At 52.1% G+C, this 13,120-nt stretch overlaps 6 protein-coding genes across 6 annotated transcripts; 4 read left to right on the top strand and 2 right to left on the bottom strand.

Moving 5' to 3' along the window:
• The first annotated feature begins 598 nt into the window (after positions 1-598).
• BO82DRAFT_435802 (class I SAM-dependent methyltransferase) lies at positions 599-2,655 on the top strand. The gene is made up of 10 exons (XM_025641062.1): positions 599-844; positions 935-972; positions 1,035-1,127; positions 1,188-1,229; positions 1,281-1,347; positions 1,417-1,457; positions 1,514-1,723; positions 1,788-2,124; positions 2,253-2,335; positions 2,398-2,655. Exons 1-10 carry the CDS (start codon positions 698-700, stop codon positions 2,435-2,437), a joined length of 1,098 nt encoding a protein of 365 aa, XP_025487746.1. The 5' UTR covers positions 599-697; the 3' UTR covers positions 2,438-2,655.
• A 381-nt stretch (positions 2,656-3,036) lies between these two features.
• Positions 3,037-3,900, top strand: BO82DRAFT_435803 (uncharacterized protein; the record flags this gene model as incomplete). The annotated part of the gene is made up of 3 exons (XM_025641063.1): positions 3,037-3,277; positions 3,356-3,428; positions 3,524-3,900. Exons 1-3 carry the CDS (start codon positions 3,242-3,244, stop codon positions 3,898-3,900), a joined length of 486 nt encoding a protein of 161 aa, XP_025487747.1. The 5' UTR covers positions 3,037-3,241.
• A 185-nt stretch (positions 3,901-4,085) lies between these two features.
• BO82DRAFT_358223 (uncharacterized protein) lies at positions 4,086-5,491 on the bottom strand. Its single transcript, XM_025636229.1, has 3 exons — positions 5,159-5,491; positions 5,027-5,093; positions 4,086-4,938 (listed from the first exon to the last, which is right to left on the bottom strand). Exons 1-3 carry the CDS (start codon positions 5,186-5,188, stop codon positions 4,289-4,291), a joined length of 747 nt encoding a protein of 248 aa, XP_025487748.1. The 5' UTR covers positions 5,189-5,491; the 3' UTR covers positions 4,086-4,288.
• Positions 5,492-6,255: 764 nt separating this feature from the next.
• Positions 6,256-6,780, top strand: BO82DRAFT_246753 (uncharacterized protein; the record flags this gene model as incomplete). The annotated part of the gene is made up of 2 exons (XM_025630830.1): positions 6,256-6,330; positions 6,397-6,780. Coding segments are annotated over 2 exons (459 nt in total), but the record flags the coding sequence as incomplete, so codon positions are not given.
• A 1,251-nt stretch (positions 6,781-8,031) lies between these two features.
• BO82DRAFT_178555 (thioesterase family protein) lies at positions 8,032-9,521 on the bottom strand. Its single transcript, XM_025630401.1, has 3 exons — positions 9,170-9,521; positions 8,478-9,084; positions 8,032-8,332 (listed from the first exon to the last, which is right to left on the bottom strand). Exons 1-3 carry the CDS (start codon positions 9,280-9,282, stop codon positions 8,069-8,071), a joined length of 984 nt encoding a protein of 327 aa, XP_025487750.1. The 5' UTR covers positions 9,283-9,521; the 3' UTR covers positions 8,032-8,068.
• A 1,145-nt stretch (positions 9,522-10,666) lies between these two features.
• BO82DRAFT_377988 (uncharacterized protein) lies at positions 10,667-12,088 on the top strand (the record flags this gene model as incomplete). The annotated part of the gene is made up of 1 exon (XM_025637612.1): positions 10,667-12,088. One exon carries the CDS (start codon positions 10,667-10,669, stop codon positions 12,086-12,088), a length of 1,422 nt encoding a protein of 473 aa, XP_025487751.1.
• Positions 12,089-13,120: the final 1,032 nt, after the last annotated feature.

The following is a 13,120-nucleotide window of genomic DNA, read 5'->3' on the forward strand; positions in this document are numbered from 1 at the left end:
TCTACCTGTAGGTGATAGATATGATGCATTAGGTCCCACGATTGGAATATGATTGCCCTGACTACCGGCGGAGAACTCAGGATTTGTTTTCCGCGGCGAATCAAAACGCAAGTCAGGCCGGCGGGCTAAGAAAGGCAGCCGGGCAAAAGTACCTTACCTTACCGTGGACTGTGCCTGTACTCCTTCGGAGCACCCGCCCCGGTCAAGGAAACGAACAAAAGACACCCCACACCGGCAAACGCCTTGCATCCACGCCTACCCAATGATCTTCACTCCGGTCCACTAGTTTCTCAAGAACATTGTCTGCTAGGAGCAGGTCGAGTCCATTCGCATCTGGTTCAACACTTAATCCTGTCCAAATGCCGGTGGGGAAACCCACATGTCGTGCCGGGGACGCGCGGGATACCCACTTCTTGTTTATGGTATGGGGCCAATCGCATGTGCCTTATCGAGGCGGATGTCTTCTGTGATCTTTAAAGGCTAGAGGTATCTAGGTGCATCATCCCTACCGCCAATCCACTAAGGGATGGGGGTTTTTAACTTAAAATCACGGACCAAGCGCCACAGGGGAGGCGCCGACCCCGAGTTCACCAGGTGATCAGTGCTCGTCGAATTCAGAGCGTAGACTCTGGACTTGTCTATCGGTGCACCGATCCTTCTTGCTCCACTACTACCGCCCCCTCTTTCAAGCTTCACCATGGCATGGCCTCTCTCTATGCACGAGGTACATCCTGCCGCAGACTTCACACAACAGACTAGCACGCTTCCGTTGACCGTCCCGAGTGCCATTTCCCAACCCGCCTTCCCCGGAGAGAGTCATGACGACGAAGCGATCTTGGATTCAGTGAGTGCTCAAGGGTGCTAGCACTTACCCGCCTAGCACCTCATCCTCTTCTGTGATCGTGAGTCATTCGCTTATTCCAGCTCATTACAGGGGCTTGAGGACGACTTTTCAGACTATGCGGAGGAGCTGTAAGTAGCTCTCGAGTTGGATATGCTTAACGTACACGACTGACGAGCACAAAATGCCACAGAGCGAGTGATACTACATCGTTAGACTCCGAGATAACATCGTATCGCTATGAAAATGGACGGCGATATCATGCCTACAAGGACGGAGCTTACTGGTGAGCACAACGGCCAATATCATCCTAATGACTAATTGTAAAAACCTGATCTCTTGCCAGGGCACCAAATGATGATAAACAAAATACACAGCTAGATATTGCGTGAGTGGTGTAGTAGAGAATTCGCTAATCGGCGCTGACACCATGCAACAGTCACCATATGTTTACATTATTGTTGGATGGCAAGTTACATTTAGCACCCACAGGGAATAGCATTCAGGTATATTGAGCTAGTCTCAAAGACATTACCCTTATCAGACGACCCGTACTATGCTCACAATGTACCCAGAGAGCACTTGACATTGGCACGGGTACTGGGATTTGGGCCATGTACGTGTCGAGGCAGCCTGGGTGAGATGATGCATTCTGACCAGTACTGTGATTAGTGATTTTGCGGATGAACATCCCTCTGCCGAAGTCATCGGTACGGATTTGTCACCTATTCAGCCAAGCTTCATCCCCCCCAACCTGCAATTCGTGATTGATGATGCATCTGAGGACTGGATCTATCCTGCGAACTACTTCGATTTGATTCACACCCGTACCTTGTACGGAGCAATTGCGGACTGGCCGCAATTCTACCGCAAAGCCCTCAGGTAAGTCTTTCGTTTTCTTATGCGTTCTGTCGCCATATCTGATAATCGTTCAACATTGTCGCAGACATTTACGTCCTGGAGGATGGTTCGACCAGCTAGAGATGTCCATACAATTCCGATCAGAGGACGAGACATTATCAGAAGATCATGTGCTGGCGGTCTGGTCGAAGACGTTCCTTGAGGCAGGCGAGAAACTAGGGAAAACTTTCCGTATTGCTGAGCTAGCTGCTGGCTATATGCGAGAGGCAGGCTTTCAGAATGTTGTTGAGCACCAGTACAAGTTGCCGGTGGGTCCGTGGAGCAGAGACAAAAGGATGAAGAGTCTCGGGATGTGGAATCTAGTTCATTGCGAGCATGGCATTGAGGGCTGGGCTATGGCGTTGCTTACGCGAGTAATGAAGGTAAGTGACGAGATCTCGATGCGTATTGATTTTTATCCCAATTCGAGCCCTCGAGATGAGCTGGGGCTAGTTGCGTGCTGGAAAGCATTTGGAACGATAGACGCTGACGGCATCTCACAATCTCTTAGTGGACCTTCGCAGAAGTACAGGTTTTCTTGGCGCAAATGCGCAAAGGTCTGCGGGATCCAAATGTTCATGCGTACTTTGAAGTGTAAGTCCTGAGCGACCCTTTCCGGCAGGCTAATGCTTACTTATCTCCCTGGCGTATCTTAGTGTCGCAGTTTATGGTCAGAAGCCTCCACACACCATCTAGCACAGACATTCAATGTATGTGGAATATACCGTAAGTTCCAAAATAGTAATTGCCAAAATCTCATGAATCGACTCCGAAGCGTACCTAGACGGCGTTGAATATTTGTACAGTTGCTGGTCTCAGGCACGTGAAAGTACCAGGGACATTGGGACACTGTTGAGCTTGCAGTTCCAGAAGGACGGGCAATTCACTATGGGAATAGTACGCCTTCTAAAAAGCGTCCGTCATTGACAGAATCTCTCATATAGAAATATTGCTCCAAAAGTATATCCAATGGTAGCTAGCTGATTGGCCTCGATACTCATCTGTTTCGTCTTGTCTGTGCAGTGCATACATCATCTGGTAGAGCAAGGTCTCAAAAGCATCGGAATGGACAGCTGCTTCTATGCCTAAGAGTAAGCTGTAGCGTCTCTTTCTATGTTTTCACTTAATCAAAGATCATATTGAGGGTCAGACCATCAGCAAATCGCTCTCGCGGCATGGGATTCACTAATCAAGTCTCTGCAGAGTATTACTATTAGTGTACTGATTGCCAGGCAGTAACATCTACTGGTACTCGGCCTCCAAGTGAATAACACTCCGGCCTAGATTCTTTCCTATTTTACATCCTGTTTTGATCTCCTTTATCTGCTCTTTTTTTATTATTTCTCCCACTCTTTATCTCCTCCACATATTTTCTCTCTCCCTCTTTCCCCGACCACACACATCCAACCCTCCCACTTATCCACGGATATCACATCGACCTAACTTACTCCGAGCCACACCACAGTCTATCAAAACAAGACCCAAACCTCACTGCAAAAGATGCCCATGACCTGGAACAACACGGCAGATGCCAAGGTGCGTGCTTCCTCTCTCTTTCTCTCTCTTTTGGTCTTTCCCTCTCGCAGCCACCCAACTAACAACCCGACAACAAAGCTTCTTCTAGCCATCCTAAAAACTGCAAACGTGAAACCCGACTACGACCGCATCGCCCAGTATCTGGGTCCAGGTATGTTTCAAAAACTCGCCTGCCCTCGAATGCCCTTCCCAACCATCACTTCTACCCCGAGCCTTCCGCTTAACATCTGAGCTGATGCAATCCAGAGTGTACACCCATCGCAGCCCAACGCCGGATCCAACGTCTCAAAGAACGCGCCTGCCTGGAACCCACCACCGCCGACGGCCATCCCGCCCTTCCCTCGACTCCTACCCGGGATGGCGCCGGTGCCGTGGGCCCTGCCTCCGCTCAGGGCACCCCCGCTTCTGTGCCGAGGAAGAGAGGAAGACCTCGCAAGATCAAGGAGGAGGGTGGCGCTGATCCTGAGGCTCCGGCGACTCCGAAGAAGAGAGGCGGCGCTAAACAGGCCAAGTCTAAGCAGATGGAAGAAGACGATCCGCGTTCGAAGGCTGAGGGTGCTGATGATGGATCTCAGCCCGTCTATCAGAGTATCGAAGATGCTTACCTCATGGAAAGAGTGTGAGTTGCTTTCATAGCGCTCCGGGTCCGAGTCTTGTGATGCTGTTTGTCTGGCTCTTGGGCTGCAACTTTATCATGAGGATGGCGAAGCTGGGTTGTGCTTTGGAATGTCGGGAGATGAGATGGACTTCCTCGCAGTTCTACGTTGGGGTGTTTGGTTCTACATTAAGCAGCGGCGGAAGATTATGATCCAGCTGTAATCGCGGTTCTTGTATCTCATTCTTGTGAAAACCGGCATCATTGCTAGGAAAGACAGTACCAATTCCCAGTGCGAAGCAATTCCAAAAACTGAATCGAAACCACCGTAAAGTACATACACATGACTGTGAACAATCTGAGCTCAACGCGAGAAGGAGAATAAACAAAGCGCAACCCACCCCCAAGACAACCATCTAGATAAAATTCATCATCGCCCCGCGAGGCGCAGCAACCATCTCATTCTCCGGGTAGTACTCCGAGGCCGAGCTGTCGACATCCACATCCTGCTCGTCCCTGCCAAAGCGATGGTGCGTCGTCCAGTTGACCATCCCGGGGGCCGGGGCAGCCGGTTTACGCACTCTCTTGGACGGGGTATTCGGCTCGACCTGGATAGCAGCCGCGGTTCCATGCGTCTGGTACAGCGTATGGCCGGCAAATACCAGCTGATTCGCCGCCCCCGCCGCTGCATGAGCGAGGGGGGTCTTCCTCGTTGGGGTGGTCTCTATCACATGAGTGTCGATGCCGAAGTGATTACTCTGGGCCTCGATCTTGATGGGAGAGGGTCCGGTTCCCATTTCACTCTTGATTGGGGAATTGGCTGGCATGGACTCGGCTTTGACGGTAGTATCTCCTCTCTTGCGCTTGGTGGAGCTGGGTGTAGAGGGTGCGATGCTCTTTCGAGGTTTGCGTGGGGTGGCGTTCGGGGTGATGGGGTTGTTGTTGTTGTTGTCGTCTTGATTGTTTCCTTTGCTGGTGCTGGCGGTTGTTCCTGCCATGTTACGGATTTTGATGAGCCTCTCGCTGATGGCTCGTGGCGTGGGGGGGATTTCTCCCTCGGCAACGGCTGGAAATGAGGAAGAGCTCATGGATTAGCAGAGTAGATTCTCAGGAGGCTGAGGACGATGAGAGGCTGGCCGAGGGAGAGGACCTACGCCATGCTTCTGCGACCTTCTTGTAGTTCACGGACAGATTGTGCGTCTCGACGATCTTCAGCAGAAGCTGTGTTGATGTTAGTTGCCTGGGGAAATGGAATTGGAGAGAGACAAAGAGTGGAGAGGTCATACAAGCTGATCGGCTTCGGGAGTCCAGCGCATCTTGGTGTATGTGTGGATGTGGGTGAGAGGTAGTATGGAAAGAGGACTGTAGTAAATGGTACCCGGTTCAGTACAGTATAGAATCTCACTGGATAGACACTTCAGTGAAATCGATGATAGATCAGAATCTGGAAGAGTGAAAAGTGAAAGAGGAGGTAGGGAAGAAGAGAGTTGAGTTCTGACAATTTTAACAGAAGAAGATAAGAGTATATAGTCAGTGCTTGGTCTAGTCACTCTAGGGACTTTCACCTCTAGGCTCAAGTGAATTTACCCAGCGTCGCAGGTAACAGTGGCCAGGACCTGTCTTATTGTGTAAGCCGCCAAGGTCACACTTACAACTCTCAGGCTGCCCTCAACAACTTCCCACCCCCCACTGTTTGCATCACGATCTGCAAACGTTCTCCTTGAAGTTACTCTTGATTCCTTGATAACTTACAGGACTCGGGGACGTGTTACTGCTTCGATTTGTTCCTGTGCTGCAGGAATCCACTTGCCTGCAGCCGCTGTTGGAACTTTTCCTCCGACCGGGATTCTGCATCTCTGGAGGTGACTGATCGTTTTGTATACATCCGATTCGAACAAAGGTACACTACGCCATTGCTCCGTTCCAGATCCTGTATGCCTATCATTCTCCTTTCTCAGCCATCTCATTTCTACACGTCGAATTTGTGGAAGTCTTACGCTGCGACACAGCATCGTACAATCCCTGTCTTGTCCGCCTGTCCCCGACAAACAGAAAACGCCAGTGGACAGGGTTCTCTACCTATCCTATCCCTCGGTCACAGTAGGATTCTCACCACAATTTCGAGGGACTTTTGATGGCTCCGTTTTGGTTGCTGGAGGAATCTGTTAGCGTCTTTTGTGATCTGGCTGCCGGGCGTCTGGATTCTTGGTCCTGCACTGTGAATAAATACAGGATTGGGGCTCTCTCTTCATCTGCTGTTGCAAATTCCTTCCTCTGCTCTTTGGTCTTGTTGTACCTGGCAGCCCAGTGCGTTTGCAACCCAAGCTTTCTCGGACTCGAAACACAAGCATTGTGCTAGAGCTCTTCACTTTCTCGTGACAGGATGGTCAACTGGAAAGCTCCGGAGTCGACAGATCGGCTCCTTGCATCACTGATCGTGGCTCACCCCGGATTGAAGGTACAGTGCAGTGCCCCGCCTCCAACCTCTCTAGCCCCAGGGCATGATCTAACTGATTCGATACAGCTTGACTACAAGGCCATGGCCACAGCTTTCGGTCAGGGTGCAAGCTACGACTCGATCGAAGGCCGCTTCCGGAAATGGCGGAAAATGGCCGACGAACTGCGCGGCGAGCTGGAATTGCGAGGCATCAACTTCACCGAACTGCGGGCCCGCAACAGCTCGTCTGGGATCATGACCCCGCGAACCCCTCGAGGGCCTCGCAACGGCGTGACCAAAGCCAGCCAGTCCGTTCCATCGTCGTCCCGCGCCCGCAAAGACGGCCGTACCATCTCGCAGAAGACGCCGACTAGGCCCGCGAAAAGCGGTAGCGGCACCAGCGGCACGCACGGTGGCTCGCTCGTGCAGGCGATCTTTGTAGAGGATAGCACCGAGGAGGAGGACAAGAAGGATCTGAAGTTCAAGCGCGAGAGCAGCGAGGCCGTGCCCTACGGGCTCATGACCCCAGGCAAGGAGCCCAACGACCTGATGATCGTGGACCCGCCTGCCGGTGGTGGTGCTGGCGTCTCTTCTGCCCTCATACCCACCAGACACGGTAACGCCCGGTCGGACAAGAGCGCTCAGAAGACGCTTGTGCCTGACCTGCCGACCATCTCTGGCTTTGAGCCACGAGGCCATGCGTCGTCCTCCAGTATCGATCGGAATCACTCCGGCCTCCATCCCATGGATGACATCCAGCAGCGGCTACACGGGCATGTTTATGCGTTCGATCATCTGTTGGAGTCGGTCCCGTCTGGTTCGTATCTTGGTGGTGATGTCATTTAGTAGGGCATCTGATTTGTGTTTCTCACGCTTCAACGTTCTTCCGTTCTGTTCCCTGGGCAAGATCATTATCCCCGCTGTTGATTCCCTACATCTTTTGTATTTCCATTCTGAAAATGTTGTTCAAACTATCAGGCACACCCGTACAGTAGTGAACAAAGTGGCGAGAGAGAGAAAAAAGGTTTTTGTGTGTGCGGCTGAGCCGGCGCCGGCTTTTACAGCTGGCAATGCAGGTGGGTGGAGGGGGGAGGGGAGGGGGTGAAGTTGATAGATCATATGGCGGGCTTGTCTCCATGCATCAGAGCCATGGTCTAGAACAGGACATGCTACCGCGGGGCTGACCACCAAAAAGCTCAGACATCACCCAGCTCATGTATTCAAAGAATGCATCCCATGCTAATGCATGGTTCGAGAAAGCCAAAACTTGTGGGTTTATGTAGAAGATATGCAGGTATACTCTTCCGTATCTAGCACTAACTTACATCCTAACAGCAACCAACCCTAGCCCCGAGCCCTGAGCCCTACCCGCCTAATCTGGAGTATGATCATCGGCCTTGAAGGTTTCAAATCGAAACATAAGAATGGCAGCAGGAATGTTGGCATGTCAAGATCAGTAGTAAGAATGTGATCAGTTTCAACCTCTCTAATCCTGCATTTGTCGTTTGTCTTCCTGCTGCTCATCTAGTTCAGAGTGACAGGTGTTATTGGTCATGCTTCCATGGCCGGCTGCGTTTTGATAAATCTAGAAGACAAGTGAATTTGCAATACCTTGCAACATACTCATGCTTCAAAGACCATGATGAAGCAGAAGTTCACGATAATACCAACCTGACCATATTTACCCACCTTCCAACTTACGCACCCGACGACCACCTCGAGGCCCCCTTGTCCCATCCCTGCCCCCGCCATCACACCCTTACAACCTTCCCCCGGCCCTCACGGGCTTCAGATCCGTGACGAAAACCACATGCTGGCTCAACGCAAGGAGGGCACCGGACTCATCATAGACCTGCAGGCTCACATCGTAGCGACCGCGCGCGATCTGATACGAGGTGGAGCGGGTCAGAACCCATTCCGTGGACGGATCGGGCCGTCTCTTGAACTCGATCGACAGACACAGGGTGGAGATGGCGTGCTTGGCGTAGAAGTCGGGGGTGTGGGTTGCTGCGGGATGGAGGGGCTATATTTTAGGAGGATGTGGATTTCTTTAGATTGGGTTTTGAAAATGTTATACGTAGGGGGGTTGTGGTGACAAGGTATGGGAAAGAGTTGGGGTTGGAAAGGACGATGATCAACAGAGGGGAGGCGGGGGGAAATAGACTGACCAGGTCCGCGAGGTATGCTAGATGTAGAATGTCGGAGAATTTGGTCCCATCACGGAAGGAGAGCCAGACTTCGCGGTTGTGTCCCCCGAGACGGTGGCCCCAGAGCCCGTTGGCGGAGCGGGGTGCAACCCAGTGCATCTTGCGGGTTACCGGGGTGGCGTCCACAACGGGGTCGTCGATGGTGGTGCATTCTGTTTGTCGGCTGGGTAACGATAATCTAATTGCTGCTGCTGCTGCTGCTGCTGCTTTTGTTGACGGGGGGTGGGGCTCGTGGGTGAGGCCTTGCTCTTTGGAGATATCGGCATAAGTGAAAACGCCGAGGGTGGTGGTTATAAGGGATGATGATGCTGTTGTGTTTGGGGTTTCTCTCTGGTCCTTTACAGTAGCAGCAGCAGCAGCACGTTTCAACTCAACCGTGACGACGCACCGTCGGGATGAGGTCCGTGAGATGGCACAGGTAATGGTGCACTCGCCAGGGTGGACTTCCCGGAGGAACTGTACAAACGCATGCACCGGGTCGGGATAAAGGCCATCGCCCAGGTCCTGTTCAAGAAATTTCCGACCAGCGGACAACATAACCGCCGCAGAGAACCCTCCCAAAACAGAACTGTCTCGGGTCAACTCAACTCAGTGGGGAAGGTTGAGGCGCTCGCGAACGCGCGCGCGCAGCAGCAGCAGTCGGACAGACATACTGTTGAGTGCACCAATCTCGGGTGATTGTGACGGTGAACTGACCTCGCGTCCCTGGTACAGGCGCTACGGATGACACTACCTCCAACAAACTAGGTTTGGTTTGCGGTGGCATGTTGGTTTTCAACGAGAGCAGGTTTAATCGCCGGTGTCAAGGGTATTAAGTACGAAGTTGTTGCTACTGGGGAAGATTTTGCGGCTGCAGAGACAGGAGGGCGTGCGGACTCGTTCGTGTATAGAGGAAAGAGCAACCGAACGCCTGGGCTGTCTGGAACCGAACTCTGGATTCAACGTGGTTCATATAGGAACCCCGACCAGCCTGGGGTATATGGAGAAGAGGGGAAAGCTCATTGTGTCTTCAACTCTGCATGGATTTGTACCACCCTGTCGAAGGCCTACAACCTGTAGGAGATTCGTCGGTTTCGTGAAAGACGGAGGACCAGCCATGGGCGACTAGCATGGATGGAATTTGGAATGACGACACTAAGACTGCAGTGAAAGTGCCAGTGCCAGACCAGGCATTGACGGTTTTTGAATGCTCCCGGAACTCCGCCGTGTGGGCTGGACAAGTGGCCAGCAAGAGCAAGAGTAATTCATTGCCCAACCACGATCCATGGAATGCAGATCGGGAGTCGATTCAGGTTCTGGGCTGCAAAGACTAAATGCGGGAGATCATCTCGGAGAAGAGATTTTTGGATTAGCGAGCCGAGGTTCGTGGATAAAGACGGGCTGGCTTCGATGCGAGGCAACCTTGAAGATGGGGATATCCCAAACAGGTTATATGGTGTGTGATGTGTGGACTGTATGTACAGTACTGTACTCGGAATAGCACGGCTCTTTATGCATGAAGCTTTCTGGAGGTGGGGAGGGGGCGTCGGAACACAACCGGTCAGGCCGTTAGGTCCATAATACCACTCGATCATAAGAAAAGATGCGATGCTACCTTCTGATTGAGTGTTTGTCCGGTTCCCTTAACTCCGTAAGTTCATTAACATCTGTATGGGGATGAGATGGAGGAGAGACCGGTTGATTTCGACCCAACTTGAGCTCCAAACGACCAAATCAACCCGCCGACCGCCGATCACGTGGGCTGACGCGGACGCGGCGCGGTTTTCGCCGCTCGGCTTTTGCTGCTTTTTGCCTCTGCCTTTGGTTTCTTTTGCTTTTGCTTTTACTTTCAGGCATTGATTATTCTATTCCGTTTATTCCGTTTATTCCTTTTCCATTTCATGTAATTTCATTTGGGGCAAGCGGCGGCGGCCAAATTGGAAATCTCCTGATCCTTCCCTCTATTTTTTCCCTTTCCCTTTCCCTTTCTCATCCTCCGTCCATCCTCCCTCCCTCTTCTCCTTTTCTTTCCTTCCCCTCCCATCAGGGGCCATTCTGCCCTACCTCACTTATCCAAGGATATTGTGTGCGTAACGTGTGTGTATGTGTGTGTTGTGTGTTGCGTGCCTCTTTGAGAAGAAATCAATCTTTTCCCAGTCAACTTCTCCGAAATGGAGTATTCCGGAACTGCGGTCCTGAACCCCGTGCGGCCCGATCACTCGTTATGGGGAAGAAGCACACCGCAATCTCAGATTATCATCAACCCCTCGCAGTCCTCGGCCGCCATTAAGCCCGACCCCATCACTCTCCCTATCACCACCACGACCACGACCACCACTATCACCGCTACTGCCACCGCTACTGCCCTGATCATGAATAAAGATTCGCCCTCGCAGTCGCTCTCCCAATCCACCTCGCTTGACAAACCCATTCTGCCCATGGAACCCACCCACCCTGGTCGCGGCAAACAACTCACCATTCCCGAGCAAGTATGCCTCGTCAAACTATGTGCCGCCTCCATGGATGACTACGATGCCCACGCCTACCCGAAGAGTTTCTGGATTAAGATCGCCAACACCCTCGAGATGCGGACCGGCCGTCGCTACTCCTGGCAATCTTGTCGTCGTCGCATCTATACCTACGTCGCCAAACGCTCCGCTTACTATGAATCCTTCCGACAAGGTCGCCCCCACCCGACCATCGACATACCCAAGGAAGTTCTCGGCCTATTGAACCATTGGATCAGCGACATTGACCGGGCCAAGTACACTGAGAACCGCCTGACCGAGGAAGTGCCGACCAAGCCCAAGCCCGTTGCTCCGGTCGCTGCACCGGTGCACAAGGAGACTACCACGGCCCAGCCGGCGGCGCGGGTCACCCTTCCCGGACACGATATGGTGGTCACCATGAACCGGGTATATACCTGGCTCCGGAATCTCCCACCCCCGGAGGAGATGGAGCAGATGGCCATCTGGGGCGAGGAACCGAAGGTCGCCGCCGCTCCAGTGCGAACGCGGAGTGATGTATTCGCCGCCTTCGCTCGCCCACTCAGCCGAGATACTACCCCGCAGCAAACGCACCGGTCGCTCTTAGGAGTCGGGGACCGCCTTGGTCAAACAACTGCCCAGCGTTTGGCGGAGGAAAGAACCAGCTCCCCTTCGCAGGCAATGGCTCCGCGGTCATCGTCTATGGCTCTCCACCAGTCCTCTCTGGGTCACAATCCTCTCAAGAGACACCGGGATGCCGATGACGAGGGCGTCTGCGACCGCCCCGCCCAACGTCTTCGCGCCTACCCTGATGGCAATGCGGCCGCCTTGAACCCGGCCCTTGGTGGATCCGTGGACAAGTCGTTGCTCGTGTTCCGCCACAAGATGAAGATGATCGAAGAATGTATTGAGTTCACCTTCGGCAAGATTATCGACCGAATCTCCCCGGGCATGGGACGACAGGAGACCAAGCCGCCGGGGTTTCCGGGAGCGTGCGAGTCGATTATTAATGATCTTTTCAAGGATGTGGGCATGTCGGTTGCCCGGGCCTTGTTGCGCATCGACAAGGCATCTGCTGCAGAACGTGCAGCCACGAACACGAACTAAATCGATCGACATATCGATACACACATACGACATTCGTACATATATACCTTCATGATGATTGAGTGATATGAGGTTTCTTTACGTCTATACCTGCTCTTTGGCCTAGCTTGATTCACCGCTTCAGCACGCTGCTTTTTTTTTTTGCTCCTTTCTTAATTTGCATTTCAAATCGGTGGCTCTGTGTCTTTGACGTTGTTTTGCCCTTTTTGCATTGTTCGTCCATCGCATTTACCTTTCATCTGTTCTCATGAGCATCAAATTGCCTAGAGATACCCATTTCCTTGCAGCTTGAGCATTGCGTCGTTTACGATTATTCTCGATGTTTTCATTATGGTTCGAATTTTTGCATCGTTTGTTTTTGATTCCAGTTGCATATATAGCATAGCATGCATACCTATCCCATAGACTGATCAGAATGAGGTAATTGGACTTGGACTTAATTTCACCCGATCCGACTTGCTAGTAGTGTCTCCATGAGAGGTATCATGATTTTTTGGAGGGTCTGTAGTTCGAGTTGCAATGTTGGCATGAAGGAGGTTCTCACTCGATCGTTTGGTCCAACTTCGAAGAATATCCCATTTAGTGTGCCATGGCCTTCGCCTTCGCTGAACATCTTTTTACATCCTCGAAGTTTTCGCCGAATGTCGTAGGGTATCTAGAGCTAGAGTTTAGTTTCTCCTTCGAGATGGATCAAACAAACAGTAAAGCCAACAAGACTTACGTATGAGAAAGGAGCTGCTCAGCTGCTCTGGGATGGCCTTCTAACACGCTGAAGAGCCAGTGATGGTCGTTGATGTTGACCTTACACGCTTCATGGCTAGACAACCAATCCGACACCTAATCCATCATACTTGGTCTGAACAAGTATCAAGCCACAGCTGAGCAGTGATTAGAACAGGAAATAAGATTCCCGGGAGTGCTGCACTTCTACTGCGGGAAAGCTGTAAAGGTGGGGACCAGGATCAACCGGGCGACACAGTAGCAACTGTCCCCGGGCGGACATGCTAGCGTAGCATCATCATTTCGCGAGAC

The sequence above is a fragment of the Aspergillus uvarum genome (genome assembly GCF_003184745.1).
Source record: "Aspergillus uvarum CBS 121591 unplaced genomic scaffold BO82scaffold_67, whole genome shotgun sequence".
In the NCBI taxonomy this organism is placed as follows: Eukaryota; Fungi; Ascomycota; class Eurotiomycetes; order Eurotiales; family Aspergillaceae; genus Aspergillus; species Aspergillus uvarum.